This window comes from Rhincodon typus, chromosome 26 (genome assembly GCF_021869965.1).
Source record: "Rhincodon typus isolate 14 chromosome 26, sRhiTyp1.1, whole genome shotgun sequence".
Taxonomy (NCBI): Eukaryota; Metazoa; Chordata; class Chondrichthyes; order Orectolobiformes; family Rhincodontidae; genus Rhincodon; species Rhincodon typus.
The window spans coordinates 39,180,081-39,192,006 of NC_063357.1; the positions used below are offsets into that span (position 1 = coordinate 39,180,081).

General features: G+C 45.1%; 1 protein-coding gene across 1 annotated transcript in view; it reads left to right on the plus strand.

Annotated features, from left to right (window-relative positions):
* The first annotated feature begins 11,448 nt into the window (after positions 1-11,448).
* The window catches only part of LOC109918614 (14-3-3 protein gamma-B), a 73,065-nt gene continuing 72,587 nt past the window's right edge, over positions 11,449-11,926 (plus strand). The window contains exon 1 of the mRNA XM_020518544.2: positions 11,449-11,719. Coding sequence (XP_020374133.1) covers positions 11,633-11,719 — 87 coding nt within the window. The 5' untranslated portion in view covers positions 11,449-11,632. The remainder of the gene's footprint in view (positions 11,720-11,926) is intronic.

Below are 11,926 nucleotides of genomic sequence, written 5' to 3' on the forward strand. Positions count from 1 at the left end.
GTTATAGCAGAAATGCTGCCCTTCCACAGCTCTGATGAAGAGTCATCTAGACTCAAGGCATTAGCTTGCTCTCTCTCCATGGATGCTGTCTGACCCACTGTGATCTCCTGACAGTGGCAGTCCTCGATGTGATCTGCGTTTTCAACCCATCACAACAAGTCAAAGACTGGCTACCGAACAGCAAGCGACAGAGCTCATGACCCAAGTCTGGAACCAACTCCCAAACGCACAGCAGCTCACAATGACAGTGATACTCCCACAAAGGACATTACTAAGCAGAGATAGTAGGAACTGCGGATGCTGGAGAATCCGAGACAACAAGGTGCAGGGCTGGATGAACACAGCAGGCCAAGCAGCATCATAGGTGCAGAAAGGCTGATGTTTCGGGCCTAGAACCTTCATCAGAAATGGCTATTCTGATGAAGGGTCTAGGCCCAAAACATCAGCCTTTCAGCACCTATGATGCTGCTTGGCCTGCTGTGTTCATCCAGCTCTGCACGTTACTAAGCAGATTGTTAGCATCTTAACTCAATGTTTCTCTGGTTGTTCTGGAGGAGTCCCATAACACTCAGCTGAGTGAGTCTAAGACTTGTAGTAGAATGTTGCATGAGGTACAGGTAGTTCTACAACACGATAGTCGCTGTCTTGTGTGACCTCGAGCTATAGAAAATTGCCATAGAAAATCACTATACCTGTACAGCAGAAAGTTTGCAGTATTCAAACAGCCTCCACTATTCATCAATCACATTACAGCCAATTCATGTTAACAAAACACGCGTTATAGCAGAAATACCTGTAGATATATTCTGTGAGAGTGTGACGAGGAGGACGAGGGAAGTAGGAAGTGCAAGCTGAAGCAGAGACACAGGAAGAGTGTATTCTGTAAGAACACCTTTCTGTCCAGGGTGCCCATGGTGAAATAATGCCAATAATTTCAACTGTATCACTTGTTTCACGAGGAGTCCCACACTCTGACCAGGGCATCACCATCTTTCTGACAACGGGAAGGTAAAATGCACCAGAAAATGAACATGCTGATCCCAATGTTATAAATGAAGTCATGAGTTACTCAATAACAAAGTAAACCGATCCACACTGTACATTCTCCTAGCGTCTGCCTCCTGTGTCTTACAGCGATGGTGAGCTCCTGCAGCAAGAGGTGGGAACAGGAATGTTCACATCCCCGGAGAGGGGAGCGGGTTTCCCGAATGCCGTGGATTCACAGCCCCTCTCTTGGGCCAGCACCTCAGCTGTCTAACTGCTCGGGGTAGGAGAACAGATTGACATTGCTGCCCCTTTGAACGGGGCATCCAGCAGCGTGGTGCCAGCGATCTGAGCGGACTGAAGCTCTCAGATAGAAGCTGGTGGCATCGTTGGATGTGACTGCATCCACCAGACAGGAAAAGATGGGCTTCAAGCTCCTGCTGATCCCCAGCACGGGTTGATGCTGGACTCCTCTGTGCTCCTTAACATTGAGTACAGGCACACCAGTGCAACAAGCAAGTACAGCCCTCCCCCATTTCTGAAGAAGGGTCCTGACCCGAAACGTCAGCCTTCCTGCTCCTCTGATGCTGCTTGGCCTGCTGTGTTCCTCCAGCTCTACACCTTGCTATCTCAGATTCTCCAGTATCAGCAGTTCTTACTGTCTCTCAGCCCTCAGCTTTTATCTGTATTCTCCTTATTCAGTTAAGAACGTGTCACGTATCGACCAGACTAGATAAGGATGGCAGCTTTCCTCCCTCAAAGGGCATTTGCAAACCAGATGGGTTTTCACAAGTGAAAACAAAAAATGCTGGAGATCACAGTGAGTCAGGCGGCGTCCGCAGGGAGAAAGCTGACTAACATTTCAAGTCTAGGTGCCTCTTCAATCAGGACTGATGTGAAGTGTAGAGCGGGCAGCATTTATGCAAAAGTTGTGGAGTGCGGTTGGAGTCGTGGGGGAGAAAGGACGTTGATAGTTCAGATTAGGTGATCGGAATGTGAGAATGGTAGAACAATGGTGTGTCTAACTGGAAAGAACAGACAGTCTCATTGGAGTGGGAGGAGGGGAGAAATGACACGGTGACAGAGAATGCATCAAGCAAAGCTAAAAGAAAGGGAAGGAACTGGTTCACAGTTTGAAGGTGTTGAACTCAATAACTTTGTCCCCTAGGACTCCACTAATCCCCACCCCGGGTATAGCAGAAATGCTGCCCTTCCATAGCTCTGATGACGAGTCATCTAGACTCAAGGCATTAGCTTGCTCTCTCTCCATGGATGCAGTCTGATCCACTGTGATCTCCAGCATTGGGTGTTTTCAGTACAGATTGTAGCATCTGCAGTAATTTGCTCCTGCATTAGGTTTTTACAACAATTGGTATTGGTTACGTGGTTGCCATGAGGGTAACATTGCATTCCAGATTTTTGCTGCGTTTAATGTTCTATGTTTTAACCTTCAACATTTACCACAGGGGGAATTCAAATCCCTGTCCCTAACACATTTACCTTGAAATTCTGAATTAGTAGCCCAGTAACATTACCACTAGACCACTGACTCCCCCTACAGTCTGATCCATGCAAATACTTTCAAATCAACCTGTTCAGGAACGTCATAACACACCTCTGGAGGAGGAAGTGGGACTTGAACCAGGCCTCTTGGCCGAGAGGTAGGTACCTCTGCACCACAAGCATCCTCACCATTTCCACACATATTGTTTTTAATCAGCCTGTTCAGAGATGTTGTTACGCACCTTTGGAGCTGGTCAGACTTGAACCCAGGCTTCCTCATTAGAGGTAGGGACACTACCTATTTTTCTAATCAACTTGTTCAGAGATGTTATTACACAACTCTGGAGCAAGTGGAACTTGAAACTTGCTCTCCCAATCCAGGGGTAAGGACACTATCAGTAGATCACAAGAGACCCTAAGGCTCACAGCTAAATGTTTATTTTTAAATTAACCTATTAATCTAATCAGCTTGCTCAGAGACATTATTGCACACCTCTGGAGCAGGTGGGACTTGAACCTGGGTCTCACGGTCCAGGGGTAGGGGAACTACCACTGCATCATGAGGCCCAACTCCTCCCATAAGAAGTCTTCATTTGAATCCTGCGCTCACACTCCAATTAATTGTTGTCTGTGCTATCTGTTTTCTTTCACTTTCCCTCCTGTGGCCTTGTACCCAATGTCTCACCACATCAATGTCCCTCCTACTTCAGCTTTTAAAATATTGCTACTCTCAGTCTCTGTGAGCTGGTAGCTCCTAGAAGATTGAGAGACAGTGTCTCTTCTTCATCACTGTCTTCTTCTTCCTCTTCATCCACTGATTGGGAAGGGACCAGTCCATTGACGATGAAAAAATGATGAGGCTTGTGTTGCAGTAGGGACAGGAGGACATATGTATAGAATGCATGCAACAACGCTGCAGCATCTCAGTTGCAGAGATTGCATGATGAGGGAGAAGCGGGATGAGAGACAGGGGATTAGGTAGTAGATACCCTCAATGCATCAAAGCCTCAATCCCCAGCAGTAGTTTCAGGCATACGCTTTCCCATGATGACTAGCATTCTCCCCTCCATTTATGTTATAACAGGGAGATACACTCTTCCAGTCTTCCTGCTGCCTCCTGTTATGTGTAAGAAACAGGGATGTACAGCATTAGGCACATTGTTTGAGTCATTATTGATTAGCTTTGAGAGCTGTTGGCAATTTCTTCCCCTGGAGAGTGGTGAGCCTGTAGAATTCTCTGCCACAGAAGGCAGCTGAGGGCAAAACATTGAATGATTTCAAGGAGGAGGTAGATATAGTCCTTGGAGCTCAAAGGGTACGGGAAGAAGACAGGAAAAAATACTGATGAAGCAGACTTGAAGGGCTGAATGGCCTACTCCTATTTTCTACAATGCTATTTATGAGGCATCAGTGATGCTCAGTGCGTGGTGGTGAAGTAAGTGAATTGAAGGGTTGAATACAGATTCATATAGATTGTAGACGAGTTGGATGGTGGGGGTATGGTGAATTAAGCCGTGGGGGGCTAGAATTAGAATTAGCTTTATTGTCGTATGTACTCACATGAGTACAGTGTAAAGTTTACGAGTCACCACTTACAGCACTATCTTAGGTACCAAGGTGCAGATTCTTAAGTACAAATTCTTAGGGGAAAGAAAACTAGAAAAAAGTAAAGAAATAAAACGTCCAATATTACAGATCATAGGAAAGAACTAGAAGACTAAAGAATTGGCAGGATATTCCACTTGAAGATTGAACACATTCACCTTTCCAACTTGTTTGTTCTTCAACTGGATCAGTGTACTTGGAATAACATTCCTGGCTTTGATCCCTGCTGTTACCTGTTCTCAAATCTACCAGATCATACATCTGGAGGCATTTCCGGCCGTTAGCTGTTGTAGAATGTTTCTCTGTCTTTCCACTTCTTCCACCAAGTGCTTTGTCTAAAAGCTTTGGCAGGAACACTCTTGTACGTTCATCCGTTATAAAAAGAATCACAGTGGAAACTGAATTATGAAAATATTCCTGCCACTTCTTCCAGTCCCATTGTACCTCTCTTTAAGAGGCCTAGGCTGTCTTTAAGTAACACAAGCCACTCATGGGATTATGCCCCCTGCTGGAGTATACAGGTGATGCTGGTTGCGTGCAGAAATAATCACATGCCAATTTAATGTGCTTTTTACAATGTAAGAACAAATAAAGAACAAAGAAAATTACAGCACAGGAACAGGCCCTTCGGCTGTCCAAGCCTGCGCCGATCCAGCTCCTCTATCTAAACCTGTCGCCCATTTTCCAAGGATCTGTATCCCTCTGCTCCCTGCCCATTCATGTATCTGTCTAGATACATCTTAAATGACGCTATCGTGCCCGCCTCTACCACCTCCGCTGGCAACGCGTTTCAGGCACCCACCACCCTCCGCGTAAAGAACTTTCCACACATATCTCCCTTAAACTTTTCCCCTCTCACCTTGAAATTGTGACCCCTAGTAATTGAGTCCCCCACTCTGGGAAAAAGCTTCTTGCTATCCACCCTATCTATACCTCTCATGATTTTGTAGACCTCAATCAGGTCCCCCCTCAACCTCCATCTTTCTAATGTAAATAATCCTAATCTACTCAACCTCTCTTCATAGCTAGCGATGTAGTAGAGATCTACAGCACAGAGAAAGGCCTTTCAGCCCATCACATTAATAAATGAGTATGATATACAACAGATTATGAACACTGATATTCCATGCCCTTTTTCAGCAGTTAGACATTTTATTTTCACATTTGTTCAGACACCCATTAATAATTGTGTTTTTGTAGTCAAGCCAAATGTCAAACACCTTGATAGCAGATAGCTGCCTTTTATTGCCTGCTGAAATATCTTCAGCACTGCCCTTTCATGCAGGTTACTGATTAAGTTCCAATAAATGCTGTGAAGCCATGCAGTGAGCAAGTTTGATAACTAGCTTCCTCAGATAGGCATTTCTGTTAATGTCGAGTATTGAATTTCAGACCCCGCATCTCACAGGGAAATAGCTGACGATCATTTCATCAGTTCTGCTGCCCAGTCTCAAGAATGTGTACACTCATGAAAGGTCCTGTAAACCCATTGGGAATATTCGACTGTACTCTATTGATCAATTACACGATATTTGTAAAGTTGTTTCTTTTTCTCATCATTTTGACTACTCCACTCATTTCACAACTGGAGTGACCCATTCAATAGTTTGTGAAACAGGTTGAATTCAGACAGGTTGATTAGAAACCTCATCCTGATGTTGCTGTGTTGGTTCTTTCAAACAAATGGACCAACTCCCTTGGTCTTTCCTGAAGCCCTCTGATATTTTTTCCCAAACATATTTTTTATTTTTTAAATATTTGTTCAAGCATTTATTCAAAGTGCTTTCAGGAAGTTACTCCTCAATCTTCGTCAAGGCAGAGCATTTTACATTGTAACATTTCTCTGTGTGAGTTTTTTCTCATCTCTCCTCTGATTCTTTTGCCAATTCTCTTAAACCTGTGGTTACTATCCTTCCCTTTTCTCCTCATTTCCTCCTTTAAAAGCCCCTGAATTTTGAACACCTCAAGAAAATCTCCCTTGTTCTTCCACACAAATCCCTCATTCCTGGTGTCAGTTAAGTCAGTATCCACTGTGATATCCCCAGTTAGTTCATAAATATCTGACCTCATTTATACGGTGTGGATGTTAGGTTGTTTTTGTTAAAAAGCTGGCAAACAAAACTATGTTGTAATTTTATGGCTCAACAATTGAACTTGCATGGTAGCGAAGGCATGTTAAAAAAATAAGTAAGGTAGCTTGCTCATAACCCGTCTGTTGAGAGCAACTGAAATCCCATTGAAAACAAATACACATCAGAGAATATATTGCTGGGATACTCCAGTCACAGCAAACATGCCAAATTGCAGAACTATAACCAACGGCTACATTCCAAAGTGAGACACTGGCTATCATCTACAGTAAATGGTTAACAAAATCTGAGGAGTCCATGAGATTTATTTAACCCTCTTCACTGGACATTTTAAACCTTCCCTTTAATTGCAATTGGAATCAGACTTTTAAGTCAGTGCAGTTATTATAATTAAGATCTGATCAACTCTATCTTTTACCATTCAAGAAATCTGACTAAAGTAGTTGTTTGCTGGTACAGAACTTGAGTATTGCCCAAAAAAAGACACATTTTGTTGACAGTCTTCACCTTGCATTCATCAGCACATTGCACAAGAATACCAATTCAAGGGGAAAGCCAACACTGCCATGGAGAAATCATCCATTAATGCTGATTGAAAGCCAATGAACAGCTTTGTTTAAATTTTAAACCAGGCAGGTTGACTCTGATTGATCAGGGCATTCCCCTGAGAAATGAACCGACAAATGGCTATAAAATTTATTTTATGGAGTTGAAACAGGTGCATTGAATGTACATGTTATTAGAAAACAATAACAGTATATTAGAAAGGATGTAAAAGCATTTAGAAATATATCTGATGAGCAGGCAGAGTCAGCAAGGCTTCATGAAGGGGAAATCATGCCTAATGGGCTTACTGGAATTCTTTGAGGAGTAACAAACAGAATAAACAAAGGGGGAGCAGTGGATGTAATACATTTTGATCTTCAGAAAGTGATTGATTAAGGAACCACACTTTTGGCTACTTTATAAGCCTGCCATGTTGGAGAAAGCACATTAACATGGATAGAGGATTGGCTAACTAATAGAAGCCAGAGAATTGGGATAAAGGGGAACAATTTCAGAATGGCAATCTGTAGCTAGTGGTGCGCTACAGGTATCAGTGCTGGGGCCACAATGATGTACAACATATGTTAATGACTTGGCTGAGGAACGTGAACGTACTATCACTGAGTTTGCAGATGATACAAAAGTAGGTGGGAAAGCACATGGTAGGGATGACACAAAGAATCTGCACAGGGTTATAGACAGGTCAAGCGAGTGGTCAAAAACTTGGCAGAGGGAATGTAATGTGGGGAAATGTGACCTTATGCCCTTTGGCAGGAAGAATAGAAGAACTGAGCGTCATTTAAATGCAGAAAGACTGCTGAATACAAAAGAACAGAGGGGTTTGAGAGAGCTCATGCATGAATCACAAAAAGCTAACACACAAGTTCAGCGGGTAATAGGAAATGCAAATAGATGTTGAGCGTTGTTTCAAAGGGAGTGCTGTATAAAAGTAGGGAGGTTTTGCTAAAACTATACAAGTTACTAGACCGACCACAGCTGGAGTACAGTGAACAGTTTTGGCCCCTTATTCAAGGAAAGATATATTGGCATTGGAGTCAGTCCAGGGAAAATTCACTAGCCTGACCCCAGGTATGGAGGGACAGTCTTATGAGAGTTTGAGTAGATTGGGCCTTTGCTCATTGGAATATAGAGGAAACTACAAGATTTTTAAAGGACTTGACAGGGTGATGTGGAAAGATCGTTTCCCCTTGTAGGAGAACCTAGATGGCATCATCTCAGAATAAGAGGCCACCCATTTAAGACAGGAGGAAGAATTTCTTCTCTCCAAGCGTAGTGAGTGTATAGAATCCTGTAGGACAGAGGGCTGTAGATGCTGGGTCGTTAAGTATATTCAAAGATGATATAGACAGACTTTTAGTCAGTAAGGGAATCGATGATTACGGGGAAAAAGGCATGAAAGTGGAATGAGGATTATCAGAAAAACCGGATCTCATTGAATGGCAAAGCAGACTCGATGGGCTGAATGGCCTACATCAGCTCCTTATGTTCTGTCTACAAAGATCAGAGCCCTGTAGCCTCCAACACACCCATGTGTAGCAGACTGTAAGCCTGACTGACAATCCTAAATTGATTGTTAGTGTAATTTGATGTGCATTCAAAACTCGCAACACTGTATCTAACATTAAAGGTGATTCTGCAATTTGACATTTGCTGGATGATTCATAAATTAATACATAGGGCCTTATTCTTTGCAGACAACAAGAACACGTACACTCACTGATGTATAAATGTTGGATTCGTCCTTGAAGTGGTACTCTTATGGAATGTCCTGATGAGTGCAAGCTGAAATTATTCAACAAGATGGATTCCTTTTTAAGCAATACTCAAATCTGATGTAATCATTTCTAAATGATCTTCATGTTCAATGGAAATTGCATATCAACCCTCTTGCAAATAACTCACAGTTCATCAACTTTACTAACACCTTCCACCCCAACCTCAAGTTCACCTGAACCATCTCTGATACCTCTCTGTCCTTCCTGGACCTCTCTGTCTCCACCTCTGGTGACCACCTCAAAGCTGACATCTATTTCAAGCCCACCGACTCCCACAGCTACCTAGACTACACCTCCTCTCACCCACCTTCCTGCAAGAATGCAATCCCCTACTCCCAATTCCTCTGCCTCCGCTGTGTCTGCTCCCAAGGTGAGGCGTTCCACGCCCAAACATCCCAGATGTGTTCATTTTTCAAGGACCGCAACTCCCCCCCCTTTGGTGGTCAAAAATACTCTTGATTGCATTTCTTGTGTTTCCCACACCTCAGCCCTTACATTCCATCCCCCCAACAAAAGCAAAGACAGAATTCCCCTTGTCCTCACATATCACCCCATTAACTTTCGCATCCAACATATCATTCTCCCCCACTTCCACCACCTGCAATCCGATCCCACAACCAAAGATACATTTCCCTCCCCACCCTAACTGCCTTCCGTAGGGACTGCTCTCTCAACGCGACTCCCTCGTCCGCTCCACACTCCCCACTAGCCCCACCACCTTTCCCTACAACTGCAGGAAGTGCAACACCCGCCCCTACACCTCCCCCACCCTCCTCACCTCCATCCAAAGAATCAAAGAAACCTTCCACATCAGACAGAGGTTCACCTGCACATCCGTCAATGTGGTCTATTGTATCTGCTGCTCCCGTTGTGGCCTCCTCTACATCAGTGAGACCAACTGGAGGCTCACAGACCACTTTATAGAGCACCTGTGCTCTGTTCGCGACAAACAGCAACACCTTCCAGTTGCAAACCACTTCAACTCTCCCTCCCACTCCCTGGGTGACATGTCCATCCTGGGCTTCCTTCAGAAACTGGAGGAGCAGCACCTCATATTCCACCTTGGGAGCCTACAACCCAATGGTCTCAATGTGGGCTTTACCAGTTGCAAAATCTCCCCACCCCAGGCCTCATCCCATGACCAACCCTTCCTCTCATCCCCACCTCCTTGACCTGACACAACCTGTCCATCTTCTCTCCCACCTATCCACTCCTCCCACCTCACTGACCAATCCCCATCACTGCCTACCTGCACTCACCTATCACCATCCCACCTACCTTCCCCAGCCCCACCCCTCCCCTCCCCTATTTATTTCTGAGCTCCCTTCCCCTATCCCCAATTTCTGTAGAAAGGTCTGGACTGGAAATGTTAATGTTCCTGCTCTGCTGATGTTGCCTGGCCTGCTGTGTTCCTCCAACTCCACACTGTGTTATCTCTGACTCCAGCATCAGCAGCTCTTACTATTTCTTACAGAATCATAGAATTTGTTATGGGGCAGGAGGCCATTTGCCCCATCATGCCCACCCCAGCTCTTCAAATGAGCATCATTACATAATGCCAATCTCCTGCTGTTCCCCCATACCCTTGCACAGTATTTCTATCCAAATCATGGTCCAGTATCTCTTCAACTACTGTGTATTGAGTATAAGAGTTGGGAGGTAACTTTGCAGCTGCTCAGGACATTGCTTAGGCCACTTTTGGAATACTGTGTTCAATTCCTGTCTCCCTGCTGTAGGAAAGATGTTGTGAAACATAGAATTTTTATAAGGATGTTGCAAGGGTTGGAGGGTTTGAGCTACAGGCAGAAGCTGAATAGGCTGGGGCTATTTTCCCTGGAGTGTCAGCGGCTGAGGGGTGACCTTATAAAAGTTTATAAAATTATAAAGGGCATGGATAGGGGGAATGGATAAGGTCTTTTCCCAAAGGTAGGGAAGTTCAAAACTAGAAATGATAGGTTTAAAGTGAGAGGGGAAAGATTTAAACGGGACCTAAGGGGCAATTTTTTTTTCACAGAAAGGGTGGTGCGTATATGGGATGGACTGCCAGAGGAGGTGGTGGAGGAGGCTGGGACAATTAAAACATTTAGATTAATTTAGGATATCCGGTCACCATGGACAAGTTGGACCACAGGGTCTGTTTCTGTGCTGTACAGCTCTATGAATCTCGGAAAACTAGCAGTTGTGAGCCAATGGTTAATAAGCTTGTCTCTGAGTCGGGAGGTTGTGGGAATTTGACACCCCGAAGATTACAACACATAATCAAAAGAAAATAAACATATTTGGGAAAAGAAAAAAATCTCGGCTGTGCTGACGGAAAACTACACCTTCACAAGGTCCTGTCTTACGCGTGGGACATGAAACCAGGGCCTTGTTCGGCCTCTCAAGTGGATCTAAAATGATCCTGTGGCTCTATTTCAAAGCGAAGCCATTTGCTCAACGATCCCAAGATTACCCGGTGATTTAATGCTGTTGAGGAACCTCGCAAAGCAGTTTTCTTTAAATCAAATAAAAAAATCACAAGTAGCAACTTCATTTCGACAAGCATTATCGAGAGTTGGAAAGCCCTGAGCTCAGGCAAAGACGTTACATGAAATGCACGTCCTTTCTTCCTTAAGCGGCCCATTCCGCTCCCAGATTCGTCAGCCCTGAGTCGTCTCTGAGTCACAGCGATAAGTTTAACACACGAACCCACACCCTGAGACTGGGTGGAGACTGCTTCTAACCTCACAGACCGTCCGAGTCGGCTCGGGATCGGGCAAAGTGCACAATTCTTGGCGCTCGGGAAATGTAGTTTCGGAGAGCCGGGCGGAGGCAGGAAATTGCAACTGCGGCCAGCCAATGGGCAGAGCGCGGCGCCGCGACACTGTATCCAAATGTGGAATTCCGGGGGGCCGGCCCGTGACGTCAGCGCCGGGCGGTGCCTATATATGGGCAATGACGTCAGCGCGGAATGTTGGGACAAGGGTGAGGGGTTGTCCTGCTGGCGAGAGAGAGAGAGTGTGTGTGAGACACAGGCAGGGTACTGGCTGCGGCTGCAGGAGGAGCAATAAAGCAACCCTATAGATACCGTAGCATTGGTTCGCGGTTACTGAATCCAGCCCAGACAACATGGTAGATCGCGAGCAGTTAGTGCAGAAAGCCCGCCTGGCTGAGCAAGCCGAACGGTACGATGATATGGCAGCAGCAATGAAATCGGTACGTCTTTGTGGCTTCTTTTTTTCCTTCTTCCCCTCTCCCTCTCTCTCTTCCCCCACCCCCCCCCCCCCCCATCACACAGCCCCACCACGTTCATTCACTTCCCTACTGTTTCCCCTCCACCTTCCTCTCCTCCTCCTCCTCCTGCATTTTCTCTCTAATTATCCCCATTTCTCCTGCTGCTACACCCCCCCCCCCCCCTTCCCC